Raw genomic sequence first — 27,452 nt, forward strand, 5'->3', positions numbered from 1 at the left:
CCGCCCGGCACGCCGCCGTGCGCGCTCGGGCGCGTCGCCCCTGCTCGCTCCCTCGAGCGTCCTCCCTCGCCCAACCGGGTCCTAGCGCCCGTGGCGCTTGTTCGGCCGCAACGCCCGAACCCGCTATGGCCTTTGGCCCATTGACAGTCGGGGCCCAGCCCAGAATGTATATAAAAAAATGTGTTAAAATAAATAAAATTAGTAATTAATTAATAAGTTAATTAAGTCAATTATTCATGTTTAATTAATCTAATTAAGCTTGATTACCCTAATAACTACTTAAACTAATTAAACCTGATTAGATTAACCTAACCATTAACTAAACAGCCAATGACATGTGGGCCCCAACCGCAGTTGACCCAGTCAACTGCACAATTGACTGCTGACGTCAGCATGGAAAAACTTAGCTGATACGATTTACTATTCTGGATAATGTTGATTTAAATAATTAAATAAATCCTAAAAACAATTTCAATCTTTTAAAATTAATATAAAATGAACCGTAGCTCGGATGGAAAAACTTTGTACATGAAAGTTGCTCAGAACGACGAGACGAATCCGGATACGCAGCCCGTTCATCCGTCACGCATCCCTAGCATAGCGAACACACAACTCTCCCCCTCCGACCCATCTGTCCGAAAATGCGAAACACCGGGAATACTTTCCCGGATGTTTCCCCCCTTCACCGGTACCACCTCGTACCGCGTTAGGGTACACCTAGCATCACGCTTTGTCATGTCATGCATCGTCATGCATTTGTTTGCATTATATTTATTGTTTCTTCCCCCTCTTCTCTCGCTAGACACCGAGACCGACGCCGCTGCTACCCAGTACGACTACGGAGTTGACGACCCCTCTCTCTTGCCAGAGCAACCAGGCAACCCCCCCTTTGATCACCAGATATCGCCTACTCTTTTCTCTACTGCTTGCATTAGAGTAGTGTAGCATGTTACTGCTTTCCGTTAATCCTATTCTGATGCATAGCCTGTCCTTGCTACTACTATTGTTACCTTTACCTGCAATCCTAATGCTTAGTATAGGATGCTAGATTATCATCAGTGGCCATACATTCTTGTCCGTCTGCCATGCTATATTATCGGGCCGTGATCACTCGGGAGGTGATCACGGGTATATACTATATACTTTATACATGATACATGTGGTGACTAAAGTCGGGTCGGCTTGTGGAGCACCCGCGAGTGATTCACGGATTGGGGGCTGAAAGGACCTTTGTCCCAACGGCCCTCTGTGTGGATCTTTGTGGCGAAGCGACAGGGCAGGTTGTGACCACCTAGGAGAGAGGTGGGCCTGGCCCTGGTCGGTGTTCGTGGATCTTAACACGTTTAACAAGATCTTGGTATTTGATCTGAGTCTGGCTACTGGCCTATACACATTAACCATCTACGCGGGGACAGTTATGGGCACTCGACGTCGTGGTATCAGTCGAAGCCTTCGTGACGTCAGCGACTGAGTGGCGCGCGCCGGATTGGACCGTAAGCCTGCTCTTGTATTAAGGGGGCTAGTTCTGCTTCCGGCCGCGTACGCAACGTGCAGGTGTGCAATGGGCGATGGGCCCAGACCCCTGCGCCATAGGATTTAGACCGGCGTGCTGACCTCTCTGTTGTGCCTAGGTAGGGCTGCGACGTGTTGATCTTCCGAGGCCGGGCATGACCCAGGAAAGTGTGTCCGGCCAAATGGGATCGAGCGTGTTGGGATATGTGGTGCACCCCTGCAGGGAAGTTAATCTATTCGAATAGCCGTGATCTTCGTTAACAGGACGACTTGGAGTTGTACCTTGACCTTATGACAACTAGAACCGAATACTTAATAAAACACACCCTTCCAAGTGCCAGATATAACCGGTGATCGCTCTCTCACAGGGCGACGAGGGGAGGATCATCGGTTAGGATTATGCTATGCGATGCTACTTGGAGGACTTCAGTCTACTCTCTTCTACATGCTGCAAGACGGAGGCTGCCAGAAGCGTAGTCTTTGAAAGGACTAGCTATCCCCCTCTTATTCCGGCATTCTGCAGTTCAGTCCACATATGATAGCCTTATTCCAATTGATACCAATGCATACATATGTAGTGTAGCTCCTTGCTTGCGAGTACTTTGGATGAGTACTCACGGTTGCTTTCTCCCTCTTTTCCCCCTATCCCTTCTACCTGGTTGTCGCAACCAGATGTTGGAGCCCAGGAGCCAGACGCCACCTTCGGCGACGACTCCTACTACACCGGAGGTGCCTACTACTACGTGCTGCCCGCTGACGGCGACCAGGAGTAGTTTAGGAGGATCCCAGGCAGGAGGCCTGCGCCTCTTTCGATCTGTATCCCAGTTTGTGCTAGCCTTCTTAAGGTAAACTTGTTTAACTTATGTCTGTACTCAGATATTGTTGCTTCCGCTGACTCGTCTTTGATCGAGCTCTGGTATTCGAGCCTTCGAGGCCCCTGGCTTGTAATATGATGCTTGTATGACTTATTTTATTTGTAGAGTTGTGTTGTGATATCTTCCCGTGAGTCCTTGATCTTGATCGTACACATTTGCGTGCATGATTAGTGTACGGTCAAATCGGGGGCGTCACAAGTTGGTATCAGAGCCGACTGCCTGTAGGAATCCCCCTTCCACACTCCTTGGCCGAAGTTGAGTCTAGACATTACAAAAACTTTTACTAACATGGGTGTGTGCCTTACGGGCCCACATCGCCATCTGGGTGGTATTAGACTCTTTTACTCCTCGATCCTTACTCTGGGACACTGAACTCTCTCCTACTCGGGTTAAACGATTTTACTAAATCTAACACTAGGATCCCGTGACCACGTTCACCCCAAAGTTGGATAAGCCCTAGTTATTCTTTAGAGTAGTATTTGAACATTATCCACATTGTCGTTTGACTCCTGTGAAAACATCTTTGTTTTCAGATGGAACCCACGAGGCAGGTCGTGCGCCACACGACGGCCATTGGTGCCTCAGGATCACCTTCTGTGTTGGTTGAGATGATGACCTATCTGGGTTATCGCTGGCACCCTGAGTACACCGTCTATGAGGAGTATCAGGACTTCAACCAAGAGCAGTACCGTGCCATCGTCCACCTCTACTCTCGGGAGTATAACTCCACTACTGTGCTGCACACTGCTCATGGTGTTGGAGTGACTATCGATATGGCAGTCCACTATGCTGCTTATGCTGCTCTGACACGTCTTCGTGGAGAGTATCAGGAGTTGGACACCTCCCCCTTCAGGCACATTGCTATCGCATCCGATGTTGGTGCGGAGGGATACTACACTGCTGCCTACTCCACTGTCACCCGAGAGCCCTTCTACCATCAGAACCTGGTTCTGCATGCTGATGGGCTAGATAGAGCTAACCGAGCTCTTCGCCACGAGTTGTACACCACCCGTCAGCACCTGTATCGTGCTCTGACGCTGTTGCACCCCTCTGTCCGCTCTGGTGATCTGTTGCGTTTTGCGATCTACCCTGCCCGGACCGTGATGCCCCAGGGCGTCGGCTGGCCAGATGTGGGAGGCTACTCTCCTGCATTGGGCCCTCTCCTGCCACCTGCGCATCGGGTTCTGCACCAGAGTATCCGTGGACCCCAGGCTACTCATGTGGAGGTCTTCCCTTCGCGTCACTACCAGTTGTTGGGCTACACCTACCTCCGCAGTACCGCATGGGACTGACGTAGACTTGCTTATTAGTGTTAGATGCATTCGCCGCGAGCCTGTGTGCCGCCTATGATGTCTTAGCCTATGTACTGAACACTGTGTAACGAACTCTATGCATGATCTCTTTTGTAAGATATGCCGACTACTATGTAGTATCTATCGTGCTGCTTTCGTTGTGCATGTTTCATCATGAATGATTCTTGTTTTTGCAAATTACTCAATGCTGAACTACCCCTGTTAAATATTAGCAGGATGGTTAGACCAGGTGGTCGTGGTCGTGGTGGCAACGCCCCACCACCGCCTGAGTACATGGCTGGGATGATGCAACAGTTTGAGCTGAATCGTCAGTTTATGGAGAATATAATGGCTCAGTTTCCTCGCCCCAATATGAACCAGCAGCCAACCCAAGTGACTCATGCGCCTCAACCCAACCGTGTACCGCAGCTCGACTCAGCCTCTGGATGTTGATGACTGGCTCCGTGACATCACCTATGAGATGGAGTCTGCTGATGTAGCCCCTGCCAGCTATGTCACCTTTGCTTCCTTCTTCCTGAAAGGACCCGCAGCTCAATGGTGGGACAACCACAGGCGTACTCTGCCAGCTGGAACAATCATCACCTGGCCAGACTTCCAAGCTGCCTTCCGTGCTCGCTTCATTCCTCAGGGAGTCATGGACCGGAAGAAACATGAGTTCCGCAACCTCACCCAAGGCAACAAAACTGTGGAAGCTTACCAGCGGGAGTTTCTGGACTTGTCCCGCTATGCTGAAGAGGACATTGCAACTGATGCACGCAGACAGGAGAAGTTCCATGATGGCCTTCAAGCTGACATCAAGCTCGCACTTCTAGTGCATGACTTTGCTGATTTCGCCACTCTGGTGAACAAAGCCATCAATGTCGAAACTGGTCTGCAGGAATACCAGAGCTCTCACAGGCGCAACCGTGACACGGGCTCATCTTCGGGCCCGTCTTCGCAGAAGCGCAAGATATGAATTCCCAACAGCATGTACCAGCCGAATGCACCTGTCCCAAGGCAGACCTATGCTGCACCTCGTCTGCCTGCTCCTCCGACTAGGCAGCCAATACTTCCAGCTCCACCACCACAAGCTCCTGTTCCCACTCCCAATAATGGTCTCTGCTACAAGTGTGGTCAGCCAGGTCACCGTGCTAGGGATTGCAATCAGAACCAGAATCAACTGGCCCTCCCCACAGCTGGCCATGGAAGCAACCAGCCTCGCAACAACAATGCCAAGTCTTATGGTCGTGTTCATGCCAACCACGTTGATCTCAATGAAGTTCTAGACCAGCCTGCTACCGTGATGGGTACACTCCTCGTAAACTCAGTACTTGCATCTGTTTTATTCGATTCAGGAGCATCGCATTCATTCATGTCAGAAGATTTTGCATACAAGCATGACGTTAAATGTGAGGAGATGAACACTTCGGTATTGGTAAAAACCCCCGTGGGACAATGTCAAACCTCACTGGTTGGCATCGATGTCCCCGTGGAAATCGAAGGGCTGGAATTCTATGCCTCTCCCATTATCCTGAAGTCGTCTAACATCGACCTCATTCTGGGAATGGATTGGTTGAAAGCGCATACTGCTTCTATAGTTTGCGCCACTAAGGTCGTCCATCTGCTACACCCTTCTGACGAAATAATAGCTTACCAAGCTCATCTAGTTCAGAACGCCGAGGCACGACTTTATGCCTTGAATGCGTTGAACGCTGCACCACTCGAGGGCATTGAAAACATTCCCGTCATTCATGAATTCCAAGACGTCTTCCCAGAAGAACTTCCAGGGATTCCCCCTGCTAGAGCTGTCGAGTTCATCATCGACTTGAAACCCGACACCACCCCTATAGCTAAACAACCCTATAAGATGCCGCCGCATGAACTCATTGAGCTTAAGGAGGAAATCGACAAATCTCTTGTCAAAGGTTTCATTCGCCCAAGTTGCTCTCCTTGGGGAGCACCTTCTCTCTTTGTTAAGAAGAAGGATGGGACAAACCGATTAGTCCAAGACTACCGTCCTATAAACCAAGCTACCATTCAGAATAAATACCCTCTTCCTTGGATCAATGATCTTTATGATCAACTGGCTGGCTCATCAGTGTTCTCCAAACTCGACTTGAGATTGGGTTACCACCAGATCCGTGTTCGTGAAGAGGACATCCCAAAAACCGCCTTCGTGACTCGGTATGGATCATACGAGTACACCGTCATGTCATTCGGCTTAACGAATGCTCCAGCCACCTTCTCTCGTCTGATGAACTATATATTCATGGATTACCTCGACAAGTTCGTCATGGTTTATTTGGACGATATCCTTGTATTTTCCAAGAACGAAGAAGAACATGCTGCACATCTTCGTCTTGTGCTGGAAAAACTTCGAGAGCATCAACTGTATGCTAAGTATTCCAAGTGTGAATTCTGGCTCCCCGAAGTAACCTATCTTGGGCATGTCATCTCCAAGAATGGTATTGCCGTCAACCCTGAACGAGTTCAGGCTATTCTCGATTGGACTCCTCCGAAGAATGTGAAGCAAGTCCAAAGTTTTCTCGGCCTCGCCAGCTATTGCCGTCGATTCGTCGAGAACTTCTCCAAGATTGCCAGGCCTCTGACTAATCTGTTGCATAAGGGTGTCAAGTTCGAATGGGCAGACAAGTGTCAGGAAAGTTTCCAGGCGCTCAAAGACAAGTTGACTTCTGCCCCCGTGCTTGCTCCACCTGATACTAAGAAGGACTTCGTCATTTACTGCGACGCTTCCCGTCAAGGATTAGGTTGTGTCCTAATGCAAGAGCGCAGAGTGATTGCTTATGCCTCTCGTCAACTGCGCCCTCACGAAGAAAACTACCCAGTTCACGACCTAGAGCTTGCTGCTGTCATTCATGCACTGAAGCAGTGGCGACACTACCTTCTCGGTAATCGTTGCGAGATCTTCACCGATCACCAAAGTCTGAAGTATCTGTTTACTCAGCCAGACCTGAACCTCCGTCAGCAAAGATGGATGGAGACTGTTGCAGACTTTGACGTGGATATATCATATACCCCCAGCAAGGCTAATGTAATGGCTGATGCCCTGAGCCGCAAGTCTTACTGCAACCACCTCCAGGTTCACAAAGTTCAGCCCTCGCTTGTCGAAGAATTTAGAAAGCTGAACCTCCATATTGTTCCTCCTGGAGCACTCGCTCCCCCTCCCCCAGAGTTCCGCAAGATGAATCTTCTTGTTGTTACTAAGGGTTCTCTAAATACCCTAGCTGTCATACCAGATCTCGTAGCTGGTATAAAGACTATTCAAGGTTATGACTCTGAAGTCCATAAGATTAAACGCCATCTAGCAGAAGGAAAGCCCTCATTCTTCACTATCGCCGACGATGGCGCCTTGTATTTCAAAGGCCGCCTAGTGGTACCATGTTCGAAGAAAAACCTGGATAAGACTAAAAGGGTTATGCAAGAAGCTCATGATACGCCTCTGTCCATCCATCCTGGTAGTACGAAGATGTATCAGGATATTCGCCAAAGATTCTGGTGGTCTAATATGAAGCAGGACATTGCTCGTTATGTTGCGGAGTGTGACGTTTGCCGTCGTATCAAAGCTGAGCATCAAAGGCCTGCTGGAACTCTGCAACCTATCTCTATTCCTGAATGGAAATGGGACCATGTTGAAATGGACTTCGTCACTGGATTTCCCAAATCGCAGAAAGGTAATGATGCTATTCTTGTCGTCATTGACCGGCTTTCCAAAGTTGCCCATTTTCTGGCGGTCAAAGAGACAATCACTGCTAGTCAGCTTGCTACTCTCTACATGGCCAGAATTGTTTCACTTCACGGTATCCCACTGGTTATCAGTTCAGACCGTGGCAGCTTATTCACTTTAAGGTTTTGGGCGAGTTTCCAAGAAGCTATGGGAACTCATCTGTCGTTCAGTACTGCGTTTCATCCTCAGTCGCAAGGACAGGTTGAACGTGACAACCAAGTTCTCGAAGACATGCTTCGAGCTTGTGTAATCTCATTCGGCAAGAAATGGGAGGAATCTCTTCCATATGCCGAGTTCTCTTATAATAATAGCTATCAAGCTAGTCTGAAGATGTCCCCCTTCGAAGTGCTATATGGACGAAAGTGTCGAACCCCTCTGAACTGGTCAGAAACTGGGGAACGTCCACTCTTCGGTCCGGATATTATGCAACAAGCCGAAGAACAAGTTCGCATTATTCGCGAGAATCTCAAGACTGCTCAGTCACGTCAGAAAAGTCAGTATGACCGTCATCACCAAGACATGGTCTATCAACCTGGCGAAAAGGCTTATCTTCGAGTTACACCAATGAAGGGTGCACACCGCTTCGGGATCAAAGGAAAGCTAGCTCCCCGCTATATTGGTCCTTTCACTATTCTCGAAAGGCATGGAAAGGTGGCATATCAACTGGAGCTTCCGCCGAACCTTTCTCAGGTTCACGATGTGTTCCACGTGTCACAACTCCGACGCTGCTTCAAGGACCCAATCCGAGCAGTGGATCATGAAGTACTTGAATTGCAACAAGACCTCTCCTATAAAGGGCATCCGGTCCGCATTCTCGACCAAGCTGAACGCCGCACACGTCAGAAGGCGATCAAGTTCCTCAAGGTCCAGTGGTCGAATCACTCTGAAGACGAAGCCACCTGGGAACGCGAGGATCGTCTTCATGATGAATACCCCGCACTGTTTCCTTCTACCTCCTAAATCTCGGGACGAGATTTCTTGTAGTGGAGGAGATTTGTAACGCCCGGATAATCTTGCTACAGTAATCCCACGCTAATCATGCCACGTCATCCCAATTACTGTTGCTAAACTCCGTTAGTTCAAACCACGTCAAATTCAAATTTAAAAATAATGTCGACAATAAAAGTTTTCAAAAATTGAAACAAAAATGTTCGGTGGTTGCCAAATATTACAAAGGTAATTATGGTGCAGCAAACACATTTTATAAAATGTCTAAATAATTTAAAATGTTTTAAAATAGAAATGCAAATAGATAAAAACAAAACAGAAAAAAGGCAAAGCAACCCCCCTCTCATTGGGCCAAGTGGCCCAGCTGGCCTCAGCCGCCCGAACGGGCCGGCCCACCCCACGGCCCAGCCGGCCCCCCCACACACTCCCTTAACCCCCCACCCGACCGAAACCCTAGCCGTCTCCCCACTTCCCCCCCACTCGTTTCACTCCCCTTCTGCCCCTCCCCGATCCAGATCGGGATCGGGGGCATTCGCCGTCGCCGCCGCCCGGTACCCCAGCCGGGGCCGGCCAGCCACCCGCCGTCGTCGGTGTTGCCTTCCCGTCCGTCTCCGTCGCTCGTCCTCGTCCCCCTCCTCGCCGGACGCCGCCGCCGTACACCATCGCCGCCTCGTCCCGCCATTGCTTCGCTGGAGCCGCCCACTGTCGTCGTCGCCTCCTCGTCCTCCTCATCGAGCACGCCTCGCTCAACTACAGGGCCTTGTGAGCCCCCTTCCCTTCCCCTCTTCCTCCCTGGCAGATCCACCGCCATGCCCGTCCGAGCCTCGCTCTCACCGTGCTCACTTCACGCGCTGCACGCCCGTCGCGTCGCATCTCCTCGTCCTGCGCCGGCTCCCTCTCCCCTCTATCCCCGCACGGGCACCACCGCGCCGGCTCGCCCGTCGCCTTGCCGCTGCACGCATCGTCCCGCACCCGCGCCGCATGTGCACGGGCTTGGTCCCGCACGGGTGCGCCCGCAACCGCGCCCTGGCGCCTCACCGTGGCCTCGCATGGTCCGCCTCGCCCCGCCCGGCACGCCGCCGTGCGCGCTCGGGCGCGTCGCCCCTGCTCGCTCCCTCGAGCGTCCTCCCTCGCCCAACCGGGTCCTAGCGCCCGTGGCGCTTGTTCGGCCGCAACGCCCGAACCCGCTATGGCCTTTGGCCCATTGACAGTCGGGGCCCAGCCCAGAATGTATATAAAAAAAATGTGTTAAAATAAATAAAATTAGTAATTAATTAATAAGTTAATTAAGTCAATTAATCATGTTTAATTAATCTAATTAAGTTTGATTACCCTAATAACTACTTAAACTAATTAAACCTGATTAGATTAACCTAACCATTAACTAAACAGCCAATGACATGTGGGCCCCAACCATAGTTGACCCAGTCAACTGCACAATTGACTGCTGACGTCAGCATGATGTCATGCTGACGTCAGCATCTACTATTCTGGATAATGTTGATTTAAATAATTAAATAAATCCTAAAAACAATTTCAATCTTTTAAAATTAATATAAAATGAACCGTAGCTCGGATGGAAAAACTTTGTACATGAAAGTTGCTCAGAACGACGAGACGAATCCGGATACGCAGCCCGTTCATCCGTCACGCATCCCTAGCATAGCGAACACACAACTCTCCCCCTCTGACCCATCTGTCCGAAAATGCGAAACACCGGGAATACTTTCCCGGATGTTTCCCCCCTTCACCGGTACCACCTCATACCGCGTTAGGGTACACCTAGCATCACGCTTTGTCATGTCATGCATCGTCATGCATTTGTTTGCATTATATTTATTGTTTCTTCCCCCTCTTCTCTCGCTAGACACCGAGACCGACGCCGCTGCTACCCAGTACGACTACGGAGTTGACGACCCCTCTCTCTTGCCAGAGCAACCAGGCAACCCCCCCTTTGATCACCAGATATCGCCTACTCTTTTCTCTACTTCTTGCATTAGAGTAGTGTAGCATGTTACTGCTTTCCGTTAATCCTATTCTGATGCATAGCCTGTCCTTGCTACTACTATTGTTACCTTTACCTGCAATCCTAATGCTTGGTATAGGATGCTAGATTATCATCAGTGGCCATACATTCTTGTCCGTCTGCCATGCTATATTATCGGGCCGTGATCACTCGGGAGGTGATCACGGGTATATACTATATACTTTATACATGATACATGTGGTGACTAAAGTCGGGTCGGCTTGTGGAGCACCCGCGAGTGATTCACGGATTGGGGGCTGAAAGGACCTTTGTCCCAACGGCCCTCTGTGTGGATCTTTGTGGCGAAGCGACAGGGCAGGTTGTGACCACCTAGGAGAGAGGTGGGCCTGGCCCTGGTCGGTGTTCGTGGATCTTAACACGTTTAACGAGATCTTGGTATTTGATCTGAGTCTGGCTACTGGCCTATACGCACTAACCATCTACGCGGGGACAGTTATGGGCACTCGACGTCGTGGTATCAGTCGAAGCCTTCGTGACGTCAGCGACTGAGTGGCGCGCGCCGGATTGGACCGTAAGCATGCTCTTGTATTAAGGGGGCTAGTTCTGCTTCCGGCCGCGTACGCAACGTGCAGGTGTGCAATGGGCGATGGGCCCAGACCCCTGCGCCATAGGATTTAGACCGGCGTGCTGACCTCTCTATTGTGCCTAGGTAGGGCTGCGACGTGTTGATCTTCCGAGGCCGGGCATGACCCAGGAAAGTGTGTCCGGCCAAATGGGATCGAGCATGTTGGGATATGTGGTGCACCCCTGCAGGGAAGTTAATCTATTCGAGTAGCCGTGATCTTCGGTAACAGGACGACTTGGAGTTGTACCTTGACCTTATGACAACTAGAACCGAATACTTAATAAAACACACCCTTCCAAGTGCCAGATACAACCGGTGATCGCTCTCTCACAGGGTGACGAGGGGAGGATCATCGGTTAGGATTATGCTATGCGATGCTACTTGGAGGACTTCAGTCTACTCTCTTCTACATGCTGCAAGACGGAGGCTGCCAGAAGCGTAGTCTTCGAAAGGACTAGCTATCCCCCTCTTATTCCGGCATTCTGCAGTTCAGTCCACATATGATAGCCTTATTCCAATTGATACCAATGCATACATATGTAGTGTAGCTCCTTGCTTGCGAGTACTTTGGATGAGTACTCACGGTTGCTTTCTCCCTCTTTTCCCCCTATCCCTTCTACCTAGTTGTTGCAACCAGATGTTGGAGCCCAGGAGCCAGACGCCACCTTCGACGACGACTCCTACTACACCGGAGGTGCCTACTACTACGTGCTGCCCGCTGACGGCGACCAGGAGTAGTTTAGGAGGATCCCAGGCAGGAGGCCTGCGCCTCTTTCGATCTGTATCCCAATTTGTGCTAGCCTTCTTAAGGCAAACTTGTTTAACTTATGTCTGTACTCAGATATTGTTGCTTCCGCTGACTCGTCTTTGATCGAGCTCTGGTATTCGAGCCTTCGAGGCCCCTGGCTTGTAATATGATGCTTGTATGACTTATTTTATTTGTAGAGTTGTGTTGTGATATCTTCCCGTGAGTCCTTGATCTTGATCGTACACATTTGCGTGCATGATTAGTGTACGGTCAAATCGGGGGCGTCACAAGTTGGTATCAGAGCCGACTGCCTGTAGGAATCCCCCTTCCACACTCCTTGGCCGAAGTTGAGTCTATACATTACAAAAACTTTTACTAACATGGCTGTGTGCCTTACGGGCCCACAACGCCATCTGGGTGGTATTAGACTCTTTTACTCCTCGATCCTTACTCTGGGACACTGAACTCTCTCCTACTCGGGTTAAACGATTTTACTAACTCTAACACTAGGATCCCGTGACCACGTTCACCCCAAAGTTGGATAAGCCCTAGTTATTCTTTAGAGTAGTATTTGAACATTATCCACATTGTCGTTTGACTCCTGTGAAAACATCTTTGTTTTCAGATGGAACCCACGAGGCAGGTCGTACGCCACACGACGGCCATTGGTGCCTCAGGATCACCTGCTGTGTTGGTTGAGATGATGACCTATCTGGGTTATCGCTGGCACCCTGAGTACACCATCTATGAGGAGTATCAGGACTTCAACCAAGAGCAGTACCGTGCCATCGTCCACCTCTACTCTCCGGAGTATAACTCCACTACTGTGCTGCACACTACTCATGGTGTTGGAGTGACTATCGATATGGCGGTCCACGATGCTGCGTATGCTGCTCTGACACGTCTTCGTGGAGAGTATCAGGAGTTGGACACCTCCATATGTTCATGTTGTTTCCTAGTGATCCGTGCCTCTTTTGAGGATGATCAGTAAGGATGTTTTGTTAATATTGTTGTGCTCTATCCATCCATGTCTTTGTTTGCAATTATGGAGCACCCTAGCTTGAGTCAATCGAGCTCTACTTTTGCTACTTTGTGAATCTAGACATATTGTCAACTTGTTTGCAATTTTGCCGACGATGTTGTAGTTGATTCGTGCATGCTATGCTATTGTTCTTGCCATGTCTAGCTTGCATTTTGTGTGTTCTTGATAGATGTATGCTTAGCTTTTCATGACTTGCTCCGTGGTGAGTGCAACGAGCTCGTAAACATGCCTACTTGATATCTATTTTCAGTATGTCCCAGTTTTCACTAAGTCTAAGAACTGATTATGCTTTTGCTATGTTCACATGCTTGCAAATGTATTTTCTGATCCCTTTTGGCTCAAGGTCACTAAGGGACTTTTGTTAAGCTCTTTGAGTAGCTCCATGCCATGCTTTACTTTGCCATGTTCAGGTCCTGTAGCATATAGTTTTGATGCTCCAAAGAGTGCTATCTGATCTGAAATTCTAGACAAGTGTTAAATTCACTAAGTCTGAAATCTGTTTACCGTATGCATTTTTGCCATGCTTGTTTGAACCTATTAATGGATGAATTGGCCGTAGCTCAGTGTTAGTCTTTTGTTAAGCATCATGAATGGATCCCTGCCATGTATTTTGTTGCCATGTTTGAGTGCTGTAGCATGTTCATCTCATTGCATTTAGATGGTCACTTGCTGTAAATCACAGACCGTGTCCATATTTGAATTGCTTGCCATTTCCAAACCGTAACTCCGATCCCGGCGTTCTTTATATCGTTTTCAAGCAATTTCATCTCATCTTTCCAGTAGCACACTTGGATTTACAAGTTGAGGCCAGGTTCATGCATTACTTGTCACATCTTGCATATGCATCCCGCATCGCATCCCGCATAGCATACCATCTTTGCATCATATTGTTTGAGTTGTGCACGTGGTTGATTGTGTCCTTGTTGTTTGTTTGTCTTGTTTGGGTAGAGCCGGGAGACGAGTTCGCTAACGAAGAGCCCGTTGAGTTTGCTTTTGAGGATCCAGTCAACTCTGACAACTGTGAAGGCAAGATGATCATACCCTCGAAATCACTACTATCTTTGCTATGCTAGTTTGCTCGCTCTTTTGCTATGCCAATGCTACGATGCCTACCACTTGCTTTCAAGCCTCCCAAATTGCCATGTCAAACCTCTAGCCCACCATGTCCTAGCAAACCGTTGATTGGCTATGTTACCGCTTTGCTCAGCCCCTCTTATAGCGTTGCTAGTTGCAGGTGAAGATTGGAGGCGTTCCTTGTTGGAACATTATTTACTTGTTGGGATATCATTTTATTGCCATGTTATCTTAATGCATCTATATACTTGGTAAAGGGTGGAAGGCTCGGACTCTCTCCTAGTGTTTTGTTCCACTCTTGCCGCCCTAGTTTCCGTCATATCGGTGTTATGTTCCCGGATTTTGCGTTCCTTATGCGGTTGGGTTATAATGGGAACCCCTTGATAGTTCGCCTTGAATAAAGCTTCTCCAGCAATGCCCAACCTTGGTTTTACCATTTGCCACCTAGCCTCTTTTTCCCTTGGGTTTCCGGAGCCCGAGGGTCATCTTATTTAACCCCCCCCGGGCCAGTACTCCTCTGAGTGTTGGTCCGACCGAGTAGACTGCGGGGCCACCTCGGGGCAACTTGAGGTTTGGTTTTACTCGTAGGATGTCTAATCTGAGTGTGCCCTGAGAACGAGATATGTGCAGCTCCTATCGGGATTTGTCGGCACATTCGGGCGGTGTTGCTGGTCTTGTTTTAACCTGTCGAAGTGTCTTGAAGAACCGAGGTACCGAGTCTGATCGGAACGTCTCGGGAGGAGGTCTATTCCTTCGTTGACCGTGAGAGCTTGTCATGGGCTAAGTTGGGACCCCCCTGCAGGGATTGAACTTTCGAAAGCCGTGCCTGCGGTTATGGGCAGTTGGGAATTTGTTAATGTCTGGTTGTAGAAAACCTGAAGTTGACCTTAATTAAAATGCATCAACCGCGTGTGTAACCGTGATGGTCTCTTTCCGGCGGAGTCCGGGAAGTGAACACGGTGTTGGAGTTATGCTTGACGTAGGTTGTTCTAGGATCACTTCTTGATCATAGTTTCTCGTTCGTGCTTTGCCTTCTCTTCTCGCTCTCATTTGCGTATGTTAGCCACCATATATGCTAGTCGCTTGCTGCAACTCCACCTCATACCTTTACCCTACCCATAAGCTTAAATAGTCTTGATCGCGAGGGTGCGAGATTGCTGAGTCCCCGTGGCTCATAGATACTTCCAAAACCAGCTTGCAGGGCCTGATGATTCCGCTCCAGGTGACGCGTTCGAGCTCAAGTGGGAGTTCGACGAGGACTCTCAACGATACTATGTTTCTTTTCCTGATGATTAGTAGTGGTGCCCAGTCGGGGTGATCGGGACCGTGTCGCATGTTGGGTTATCTTTTATTTTGGCGCCGTAGTCGGGCCATGAGTGTTTGAATGATGTAATGTTATTTATGCATTTTGTGTGACGTGGCGAGTGTAAGCCAACTATGTTACTTATTCCCTTATTATGTACTACATGGATGTTGTGATGATTGCCTAACTTGCGACATTGCTTTCAATGCGGTTATGCCTCTAAGTCGTGCCTCGACACGTGGGAGATATAGCCGCATCAAGGGCGTTACAAACATGCAGCGATTGTCAAAGGTTTGTTGAGCACTTATGCAGCTTCTACTAGACAACTTATTAATCCATCGAAGTGTTCCATCCTGTTTTCTGATAATTGTGCACCGACGGTCACGGAGGAAGTAAAGAGATTGTTGGAAATAACGACAGAAGTACTTGAGCCAAAATATCTAGGCTTGCCGGTTCCAGAAGGAAGAATGCATAAAGGGAGATTTGAGACGCTTCAGTCTAATATGAGAAAGAGGTTGGTGGATTGGAGTGAACAATATATGTCTTCTGGTAATAAGGAGATTTTGATTAAGTCAGTGGCGCAAGCTATACCCAGTTATGTCATGAGTGTTTTTCGATTACCGGCGTCAGTATGTGATGAGCTAACCCGACTGATGCGTCAATATTGGTGGGGTGTTGAGAATGGCAAGAAGATGTCGTGGTTAAAGTGGGACAAAATGACTCTGCCGAAATCAAAAGGCGGCATGGGGTTCAGAGACATGAGAGAATTTAACCAAGCTATGTTGGCTAAACAGGCTTGGCGTTTAATTGATTCCCCTGATAGTTTGTGTGCCTGCCTTCTAAAGGCCAAGTATTATCCAAACGGTAATATTCTTGATACTGTGTTTCCGGCGAACTCATCGGCAGTATGAAAAGGTATTGTTTATGGCCTGGATTTGGTTAAGAAGGGTATTGTATGGAGAGTGGGTGATGGTGCTGCGGTTAAAGCATGGCATGATCCATGGATTTCGCGTGTCCATGATTACCGGCCGGTTACGCCTAAGAGAAACTGTAGGTTTAATCGTGTTTCTGATTTTCTTGATAATAATGGTGCATGGAATATGGAGCGACTTGAGGAGCATTTTTGGCCTATGGACATACATCATATTTTGAAAATTCGGACTTCACCTAGGAATCGTCATGATTTCCTTGCCTGGGCCCCTGAAAAGAATGGGAGATTTAGTGTGAAGAGTGCTTACCGGCTGGCTACACATGGACACGAGGATAATTTTGCAGGTGGTGCTTCCAGTACCTGCCCGGATGGTGAGCGTTCTCTATGGTCATGTATCTGGCGAGCGAAAGTTCCGCTCAAGATGCGGGTCACTACCTGGAAGGTTACGGCTGGGGCCTTAGCAACAAATGAATGCAAAGTGACTAGACATCTCTCAAATCGTGGAACATGTCCTGTGTGTGGCCTTGAGGTGGAGAGTTCCTTCCATGCTTTAATTACATGCGGCCATGCAAGGGCCCTTTGGGAGGCCATGCGTGAGTTCTGGCCGCTACCGACGACAGACCAACTGATAGACAATGGCGAGGAGTGGCTGTTACATGTTTTATCTGGATGTTCTGATCAAGTTCGTGACATGGTTATTTTGCTTATTTGGCGTATTTGGAGTCTCAAGTCAGATATAGCACATGGCAAGGTAGTTCCTCCATTGGAAATAAGTGTTGATTTCTTGGTCAGTTATCTAAAGTCTTTAGATCTTGCTCAGAGATATAGCACTGAAGAGATTATCAAAGGTAAAATGACCCTATTGGAGGTCCGGACTTCGGAACCTATGGGTAGCGGCCAGTGTGTGCCATGGCCTCCTCCTCCAGTGGGCCAGGCGGCGCTCTCGGTGGATGGTTCCTTTTCTGTTCATGATGGCTCGGCTGCGACTGGTATGGTGCTACGACGTCGTGACGGTTCGGTCATCTTTGCTGCTTATAGGGTTTTATTCAGATGCAATAATGCTCTTGAAGCAGAGATCCATGCGCTTATGCAAGGCATGGCTTTAGCTCTCCAACACACAAAACTGTAAGTGATCGTCCAGTCAGATTCAATTGAGGCTCTGTCCATCTTATCAAATGAGAATCTCTCACGTTCAGCTTATGGGCACTTGGTAGCTGAGATCAAGGCCCTGATGGAGGAGAGGGAGTTTATTCCCCAGAAGATTTGTAGGGATCAAAATAGGATAGCAGATTGTCTGGCTAATTACAGCCGTACAGAATCGTGTACTGCTGTTTGGCTTCAGAGAGGCCCTCCATGTATCGAGGATTTCTTGCCAGTAGATTGTAATCCTATAATTTTGGAATAAAACTCCTCTTTGCCGCAAAAAAAAGACTAAGAGAAAAGACGACATTATTTTTAGCAACTAAAACTCCCTCTGTATCGAAATACTTGTCGTTGGGGAAACCAGTACAAAGTTCCCCAGCGACAAATATTGTGGTACAGAGGGAATATTTGGCTACTAAATTATGTGCTATTTAAAATTAAATTTTATAAACACTTGACTAAGAGAAAAGATGCTCTTCACGTTATCTTTGGCAACTAATATTCGGCTATGAAAAACAACTAATATTTGGCTACTAAAATTATGTGGTAATTAAAGTTAAATTTTATAAACACGTGACTGAGAGAAAATATGCTCTTCGCATTATCTTGGCAACTAATATTCGGCTACGAAAAACAACTAATATTTGGCTACTAAAATTGTGTGGTAATTAAAGTTAAATTTTATAAACACGCGACTAAGAGAAAATATGCTCTTCACATTATCTTTAGCAACTAATATTTGGCTACTAAAACTATGTGGTGGTTAAAATTAAATTTTATAAACATGTGACTAAGAGAAAAAAAATATGCTCTTCACATTTATCTTTAGCATCTAATATTCAGCTACTAAAATAATCTGGTAGTTAAAACCAAATTTTATAAACACGTGACTAAGAGAAAATATGCTTTGCACATTATCTTTAACAACCAATATTTGTCTACTAGAATTATGTGGCAATTACAATTGAATTTCATGAACATGTGACTAAGAGAGAATATTTTCCGAAATTGAGAAGACAAAAACTCATTTTAAATGCAAGGCACAAACTATTTTTTAACCTTATTTCTCTTTAGTCTCAACAATTGTTATACGTGTCATCGCTAAAACTAATGTATCCACCAGTAGAACTCATGTATTATTTTTCTAACACGGCGCAAACGCTAATGCCCACAAACATGCACATACATTAATCTCTATAAATGCGCACTGACAACATCTTGGGAATGATGAAGTCATCACAGACGTCTTTATAGTCGACAGGAATGTCTCCTCGCACTGAACGATCGCACTGAACGAATATCGCTGAGAAGTCTGAAATAAATTCAGAAAAATGCGAGCATCTGTGCCAAGTCTAGGACTTGAACCTTGGCAGGATGGTTCTACCACAACGAACCTAACCATCTGAACTACACTCAATTCGCCAAAACACATGTATTGTTAGAAACATTAAACAAATATAAATGTTTTTCCTTAGCTACCATTGCCAAGATAAATTATCTTAAAATCATTACAGAAATTACCAAATGTAACAACATAAATTGATTGAAAATTAAAGATATATGTTGAGTTCAGAAAAGTTGTAGTCAGCTTCGAATATCCATAAACCATAGAACGACATGGCCAGGAGAAAATTGTCACCTTCCGTCGACAATTCTTTTAGTCCCCCTCAGCCGATTTGGTGCTAGGAGGTGGGAGAAACCTTGGATTTTACATCTATATTGTAGTTTAATATCTCCATGTTGAATTTAATTTGTGTGTGTTTAACGACGATGTCTCGATGATGAAGGTGGTGTGTGACGGAATAAAAGTTCCACAATTTCTATCCTTATCATGTTGTGGTCGTCGTGGCCAACATGGGAAACACCAAAGAGCATGTGATGTTTTAGTACCGTAGATTCTTGGTTAGCTTTAAATCCGGAGGTTTTGTCGTCCTGTGCTTTTGACTTGTCTTTTGCGCGGTGGTGATGATAGTGGTATCAAATTTTGTTTGGTCAACGTCTATCATGCTTTGTTCCTTTGTGCTCGCGAACCTATCCCCTCTATTATGATGATGAACGAACCATTCGAAGAATGCCATATAAAGAATGTTTTCTTGGCCACAACACATACCCGCAAGTGTGAGCGGTTCAAGTGGCTATGCAAAACCGATAATACTAGTCCAATTTATACATATTCAATCTTAATGGTTTTTTCACTAGGTCTCGAAAGAAATGTGAGATACAAAAGGTGGACGACATGCCAACTCCGAGAATGTTTGATCTAAGTTGGACATGGAGCATGTGCTCCTAAGCTCAAATGCTCAGTGATGAACAATAGAATCGAAAAATAGTACTTGAAATATTGTGAAATTCTAGATTTATCATGAAATGACATTTGTGGGAAAAAATCTGATAAACTCTAACAAACCTTTTGCGTGCTTGCAAAAATTTACCATAAAATGACATTCTTGGAAGTCGTGGAAAAAACAAAATCATTGCTCCAAAAATGCTATTTTCTAAAAGGATTTGGAGTGTAGATTTTTGTTTGCAGTGACTTGCACGAATGCCATTTCGTGCTAAAATTTGTCAAGCACACAAAACATTTGTCAAAGTGGCCACAAATTCTTTTAGCTCATTTGAGTTCGGGAGCAAAAGATGACTTTCGATCTAAGTTTAGTTTTACCGAAGATCTTTATTGTTCATCTATATTCACATCATAACTCTTACACGAATATTCACAATCGCCGAGCTTTGCGTAGCTCTGAGTATGGTGTGTTTAATTTTACAATATGAATACTCATATCGCAACTTCTTACAAGAAAAATGAGCATTGGCCAGTAGAAAAATTGGCCATGATTCAACAAAAACAACTTTTTAATATAACCCTTGCAAGAAAAATGAGCATTGGCCTGTTGAAAAATTTGGCCATGATTCAAGCAAAAACAATATTTTAATTATAGCCTTATTTAGAAGAAAAAAGAGCATTGGCCTGTTGAAAAATTGGCCATGATTAAAGCAAAAAACCGAAAAATTAATTGTAACCAAAATATGGATGGGGTGGTTTTTGGCAAGAATCCAAAACTAGCCTAAAAACAGCAATCGCCAACCGCGGTCATGCGGATACGTGCGTACACACACGCCATCTTGCTTGCCCCAGCTGAGCCGATCCATGCGACCATACCCGAGGACGGACCGGTTCCACCGTGTACGTATCAGCCCACAGCCAGGTGTGCCCCACCGCCCGTGCGCCGCGGACCCTTTTGTCATACTCGCCACCAAACCCCCCGAAAGTACCTTTCCACGTAAAAAGCCTCGGCAAATCCGGTCTCCGGCACGGCCAAATCTACCCCCGCATCGCCTCCCCTTCTCTCCCTCCATCGCCGTCCCGTCTCGTCGCCACCCACCAAATCCCCCGCCCCGCCTCGCCACCAACCCCACGCCACCACCCCTCCCCGCCGGCCGCCCGGTATATAAACCCCGACCGCCACCCCCATTTCCCCCAGACCACACGACTCGCCCTCCTCCCCGCGCAGCAGCCCCACCTACCGACCTACCGCCCCAAGCCGCCGCGCATCTCGCCCCTCAGCCCCTCCCCTCCCCTCCCGCCGCAGCAATGGCGCTCGCCACCAACACCGCCGCCGCGGCCGCAGCGCTGACCGGCGGCGCGGCCCAGCCCCGCCGCGCGGGCTTCCTCCCCCTCAAGCGCCGCACCATCTCCGCCGTGCACGCCGCCGACCCCGCCAGGAGCGGCGCGTCCGTCCCGGCGGCCGCGGCAGCCAAGACCTCGTCCCCGACGGTGGCGCCGGAGGCCGCGGCCGTGACCCGGCCCGCGAGCTGGTCCGTCGACAGCTGGAGGAAGAAGAAGGCGCTGCAGCTGCCCGAGTACCCCAACAAGGAGGAGCTCGACGCGGTCCTCAAGACGATCGAGACCTTCCCGCCCATCGTGTTCGCCGGGGAGGCGCGCCACCTCGAGGACCGCCTCGCCGAGGCCGCCATGGGCCGCGCCTTCGTCCTCCAGGGCGGCGACTGCGCCGAGAGCTTCAAGGAGTTCAACGCCAACAACATCCGTGACACCTTCCGCGTGCTCCTCCAGATGGGCGCCGTCCTCATGTTCGGCGGTCAGGTCCCCGTCGTCAAGGTACGCACCGATGATTGCACAAACCGAATTGAATTGAACCTGATACGTCCATCGCTCATTTGATTTGTGAGATCTGATCCGATCTGCTGCTCCTTGTTTTTCTGCACACGGTAGGTGGGACGGATGGCTGGCCAGTTCGCCAAGCCCAGGTCTGACAACTTCGAAGAGAAGGACGGCGTCAAGCTGCCGAGTTACAGGGGCGACAACGTCAACGGCGACGCCTTCGACCTCAAGAGCCGCACGCCTGACCCCGACAGGATGATCAGGGCCTACGCCCAGTCGGTGGCGACCCTCAACCTGCTCCGCGCGTTCGCGACCGGAGGCTACGCAGCTATGCAGCGGGTCATCCAGTGGAACCTGGATTTCATGGATCACAACGAGCAGGGAGACAGGTGAGGAAAATTATGCCTTTTGTCATTCGAAATTTTAGAAGAACTTTTGGTGCAGCTTGGGCACTCGCTGTCCTGTTAAAAATATCGGTGGGGAATTTCTTCCACATATCTCCTTATCACGATAAGGCAAGTGATAGGTTGCTGGTGCAAGTATTAACCTATTCTAGTAAAAATCTTGTCATGTCAGTAAAAATTGGTGGACATATTCTTGAGAGTATGACACTTAGTCCTGTTCTTGGAATATGTAGATATTTTCAGTTGTAGCCTCAAAATTAAGTAGAAAAGCTTTTTGTGCGGTTCTTCACTGCTTGCCAATGTTTAAACAAATCACATGGTAGTTCTGGGTTCATCAATCAGTGGTTGGTAGGAGTGGACGAGTGGCCAGTATGTGGAAACTTTCGCTTTAGATGTCCTTTTCTTTCAAGCTGTCTTTCTCTGCACCTAACTTTCTGAATGATTCATCGGGGATTTGCTCAGTTTTAGTTGTATGAATCTTCCTAGGTGTCGCTGTGCTGCAGTATATACTCAGAATATGCCAATCGCCCATGCAATTGGCGTGCGTCCAATTAAACACCAGTAACCTTTGTTGGAATTATTATTTTTACTAAGCCGTGTCGAGTTAATATAGTCAATGTTTTCTTCAGGTGTGTCTAGGCAACTCAAATAATGTATATTCATGAAGTCCTTTTTATTTCTCTGGAAAAGATGGTGCTCTAACAAAGTTTCTTACTGGGTCATCATCAGAATAAGGCATAATAAAAATGGCATGTTGTTGTTGGGAATAGGATTTACTAATAAGAACAAATTGCTGATGGACCGCAGAAATGCTATTAGCGTATTCGTCGCTGCTTATCTTACTGTAGTTTGCAGAATATATATTTCTGTAATTGCTGGATCAATATGTTATCTAATGGTCTAAGTGCTTCTGTAAAATGGTGTATAGGTACCGTGAGTTGGCGCATAGGGTGGACGAGGCTCTTGGCTTCATGACAGCAGCTGGGCTGGGGATGGACCATCCGATAATGACGACTACTGACTTCTGGACATCCCACGAGTGTCTCCTCTTGCCATATGAGCAGGCTCTTACCCGTGAGGACTCCACAAGTGGCCTTTTCTACGACTGCTCGGCCCATATGGTGTGGGTTGGTGAGCGTACTCGTCAACTCGACGGGGCTCATGTTGAATTTCTCCGTGGTATTGCCAACCCTCTTGGCATTAAGGTCAGTACTGAATTCATTTTAAGATTTGGTCAAAGGAAATCTAAATCCTTTTTCGGTGTGTTTTGGATGATGAAATTTAAAATAACATGAACTTGTGGAATGTAGGTGAGCGACAAGATGAACCCTGCTGAATTGGTGAAGCTGATTGACATTTTGAACCCTTCAAACAAGCCGGGAAGGATCACCATCATTACAAGGATGGGAGCTGAGAACATGAGGGTGAAGTTGCCTCATCTCATCCGTGCTGTCCGCAATTCTGGACAGATTGTCACATGGATTACTGACCCCATGCACGGAAACACCATCAAGGCCCCATGTGGTCTGAAGACTCGTCCATTTGACTCTATTATGGTGAGTGTCTTTCTACTCTGGATTCTACTGCATTCCTAAACATTGTGGATGAAACTGAAATTCATGACATGGCAAAATATGTTGTGACCATTTCTTTCACAATCAAATGTGTTCTGATGAGCAATTGAAGTGAAATTTGTGTTGATTGAACTGCCTATGGAAGTGGGCAATGAAAGATGGTTGCTCTTGCTGTTCCATCTGACATTTTGCTTGTTGCTCTTTCTGCTGCATAAATCCCTACAAAATATTTTACTACAGTGAAGAGCCTAAAGCTTGATTCTAGATAGATTGGTTGCAACAAAGAGTTTCTATTAGTTAAACAACATTTCCAGTAATTTACAAGTTTCTTTTGGCCTATATTTACTGCTCTAACATTAACTTTGTGTTGATCAACAGAATGAGGTGCGTGCATTCTTCGATGTGCACGACCAAGAAGGAAGCCACCCAGGAGGCATCCACCTTGAAATGACTGGACAGAATGTGACCGAGTGCATCGGTGGATCACGGACCGTGACCTTCGATGACCTGGGTGACCGCTACCACACCCACTGCGACCCAAGACTGAACGCGTCACAGTCTCTGGAGCTCGCTTTCATCATCGCCGAGAGACTCAGGAAGAGGAGGATGAAGTCAGGACTCACCAACAACCTGCCACTGCCCCCATTGGCTTTCTAAGCAGGAAGCACCAGGGAGGAGGGGTTAGATAGTTGGCATTTGCAAGCGGTAACCAAATGCGCATTCCATTGAGTTTGTATGGTGGTTGCTCTTTGCACAAGCTGTGTGCTTATGAGGTGTTGGTACTTGTCGAGGACAGCAGGGGGGTAGCGTACTCGTGGTGTTGCACTATGTTTTGTTTCTTTGTTTTATTTTTGAGTGTTTGATCTGTTTGAGCCTTTGTGATCCGAGAAAATAAAAATAATATGAGTTACCTTTGTTAATTAATTTATTATTCATTGTTCCATCTATGTGGTGATGTAAAATCTGTCCTCTCAAACATGTCAAACATTTTTTGAAATCGTAAACATTTTTCCAATTCTTAAACATTTTTTTTACAAATTCATGAACATTTTTTGAAATCATGAAGATCTTCTATAAATTCATGAACATTTTATGAAATTGTGAACATTTTTTGAACTTTGGGAACACCTTTTGAAATTCACAAATATTTTTTGTTTTTAATAAATCATTTTTGAAACACATGAACAGTTTTTGAATTCATGAACATTTTTTGAATCAATGATCATTTTTTGAAATTTGAAATTTGAGACGCCATGCCATACTGAGAGAGTATGTTAGTTATTTTCGGTAGATCCCTCGATAGGGTGTATTGGCTAGACGAGTATATCAAATGGGAAATAGACAAGGATTACCCATGTTTATGTCTTCACGGAGGAGGTAAAACCCTATTTCTTGCTCTTGTATATTGCTTATGTATAGAGGTTTACAAAGATCGAGGGATTGAGCAATAGGTCTGAGGTTCTGTATCTAATCGAATATTCTAACCCCAACGTATATGGGTACCGGGATCTAGGGTTAGATAATACTAGTTGGTTGGAAGGTATATGGGTACCAGGATGTAGGGTTACATCACCCCAACGTAGGTCGGTCCTGCTGGTCTTCTTCCTTGGAGATGATTTCCTTGGTGCAATCACAAACTCCACACATAAAAATACGGATTATTTAGAGTTTAATTCTTTTGAGTTATTTTAGCAATGCTAAAAATTCCAAAACTACAGAAGGTAAGAACCATGGTACATGATCTTCTTGTGCTCTTTTGACTAAAAGTAGTAGAAGTCTGTTAAACTTGGAGATGATTTCTTTGGTCTAACCACAATATATCATACAAAATTATTCTTTGAGGCAAAAAAAAAATTCTCTGAACAACAGATTTGCATGTGTGCCAAATTGCCAATGCTTAAGATTTTCAAACCGGGCATGCATTCAGACCAAAATATGTTATCCTAGTCACCGACATAATAAATTTTACTCACTCATCTTGAGATAAGCTAAGGTTGGAACTTCTCAAAGAGGGTGCCTATCGATTATGATAAGCTAAGGTGCTTGGCGATTACAGCTACGCGTGGCTGCAGCAAGCAGAAAATACCAATATAAGGTTCGCAGATTTAGTGGTTCAGCAAAACGAGATAAAAGAACGCCCCAATTTTATAGATTGAAGCAGAACGAAAGCCAGTAACTACAGCAGTCTTGCATCATCAGGAAATAAAGGCTACGCTACAGGGGAATACATCACCCAGAGCTGAGAGCAGAAGTTCTCTCCACATAAGCTAATTAATCTTTTTTCATTACAGAACCTCATGAGCGTAAGAAAGCAAAAAAGCGAAGCCAAATAGGATCTTTAGATGCGAGCACCAGCTTCCACCTCTCCATCCCACAAGCTCATGCGCCCCCTCCTTGTCTCATTTCCATGCAATTCGCATCAGTTCTCCACGCCGCTTGTCCAGTAGAAGAATGCATCATTGAAGCAGGGTTGCTTGAGCATCGTCGCAGAGAACCTTCCATTGATATAAATAACAGCTTAGCTTTGCAAGAATGCAGTTCACGTTTTTCCACTTCTTCCCTTGAAAACAAAAGTTGTTTCTTAGTCTCCACAAGCTCCACAAGGTAGCAGCAATTACCATATTCAGCATAGGTTTTTTTTATGCACATGCGAGAAGGCATAAATATTTTCAAAGTTAGTTATTCTATCGATCTCAAAGAAGTCAGAGACAAAGTCCCATACATATTGAGCAACCACACAGTCAAATAGCAAGTGTTGGATAGTTTCATATTCAACACAGAAGAGACAAGATGGATCCTCTACATCTCTCCTTTTAGCAAGATCATCTCTAGTTAGGATTTTGCTGTGGACACACAGCCATAAGAACACATGAATTTTTTGAGGACATAAAATTTTCCAAAGATCATCTCTGATAGCAGAAGCTATCCCTCCAAAGTTAATATGTTTATAGAAGGATTTAACTGAATATAACCCATTAGACTCCAAAGACCAAATTGGTCTATCAGAATCAGCTGTCAATGGGTGCTGCTGAACAACATCCAGAAGCTGTCTCCAGCGATCTAATCCACCTTGATCAACACATCTCCTAAAAGTCAATCTAAGGTCATATCTGTCCCACACCTGAGCCATAGTGCACTCAGTTTGATTACAAATGCAAAATAGGTCCCAAAATTGCACCTTTAAGGAGCATTTCCCTATCCAAATATCATGCCAGAAGCTGATTAGTTCACCATTGCCCAATCTCCATCTTTACAAATTTTTAGCAGTTGTCAAAGCCCAGGTGATGCTCTTCCAGAAGGTAGAGCCCCCATCACCTTTTGCCTAGAGGAGATTGGGAGAATTCACCCTATACTTATGTAAAATAATCTTTTTCCAATCTGAGTCAGTATTATCAAAATACCTTTTCCCCCATAAAGCAAGTAAAGCCATATTAAATTCTTTGATGTTGGGTATCCCAAACCCCCAAACTCTTTCTTCCTAGTGATGAACCCCCAATTGGCTAAATGGCACTTGTGTTGGCCACCAACATCTCCCCAAAAGAAGTGTGCCATCTGTGAATTGATAGCGTTGATCGCCCATTTAGGGAATTTAATCACAAACATGAGATAGGCAGGAATACTAATCAAACAAGCACAAAGCAGAATGATCTTCCCTCTATAAGTGAGATATCTCCCAAGCCAGCCAGATATGCCTTTTATAATCCTATCAATAATGGGATGGAGATCTTCCCTTTTCAGTTTGTCATAGTGCAAAGGCACTCCTAGATATTTGATAGGGAAAGATCCCCTTTTACAACAGAAAATCTGGGCAATTTCATTAGCCGCTGCATCCTCCACATTTATCGTCATCAAATCACTTTTGTTAAAGTTAATTTTCATCCTAAAGAGGTTTTAAAAGCAAGACAAAAACCACTTAAAATTTCTAGCTTTATGAACAGAATTTTCCAAGAAGAGGATAGTATCTTCTGCATATTACAGACTTACTACCCCTCCCGGAATTACATTGGGCAGAAGCCTAGAAATTAAATCTTGAGAAGCAGCCTTTTTCAATATTTTTGTAAAAACATCAGCCACCAAGTTAAACAACAAGGGGGAATGCGGGTCCCCTTGTTTAATCCCTCCCCCCATG

At 46.5% G+C, this 27,452-nt stretch overlaps 1 protein-coding gene across 1 annotated transcript; it reads left to right on the forward strand.

Annotated features, from left to right (window-relative positions):
* Positions 1-20,691: 20,691 nt before the first annotated feature.
* On the forward strand, positions 20,692-24,243 carry LOC125536199 (phospho-2-dehydro-3-deoxyheptonate aldolase 2, chloroplastic). Its single transcript, XM_048699375.2, has 5 exons — positions 20,692-21,342; positions 21,457-21,734; positions 22,678-22,954; positions 23,060-23,305; positions 23,702-24,243. The coding sequence occupies exons 1-5, from the start codon at positions 20,818-20,820 to the stop codon at positions 23,978-23,980; spliced, it is 1,605 nt and encodes a 534-aa protein (XP_048555332.1). The 5' UTR covers positions 20,692-20,817; the 3' UTR covers positions 23,981-24,243.
* The last annotated feature ends 3,209 nt before the right edge of the window (positions 24,244-27,452 follow it).

The sequence above is a fragment of the Triticum urartu genome, chromosome 2A (assembly GCF_056163025.1).
Source record: "Triticum urartu cultivar PI428250 chromosome 2A, HENAU_Tu73, whole genome shotgun sequence".
NCBI classification, from domain to species: domain Eukaryota; kingdom Viridiplantae; phylum Streptophyta; class Magnoliopsida; order Poales; family Poaceae; genus Triticum; species Triticum urartu.

Bases quoted from the DNA above. Each gene is read 5' to 3' on its own strand.
- LOC125536199 (XM_048699375.2), top strand. From the start codon at position 20,818: ATGGCGCTCGCCACCAACACCGCCGCCGCGGCCGCAGCGCTGACCGGC. The intron at 22,955-23,059 runs GTCAGTACTGAA...TGTGGAATGTAG, and splicing joins CCAACCCTCTTGGCATTAAG to GTGAGCGACAAGATGAACCC. The intron at 23,306-23,701 runs GTGAGTGTCTTT...GTTGATCAACAG, and splicing joins GTCCATTTGACTCTATTATG to AATGAGGTGCGTGCATTCTT.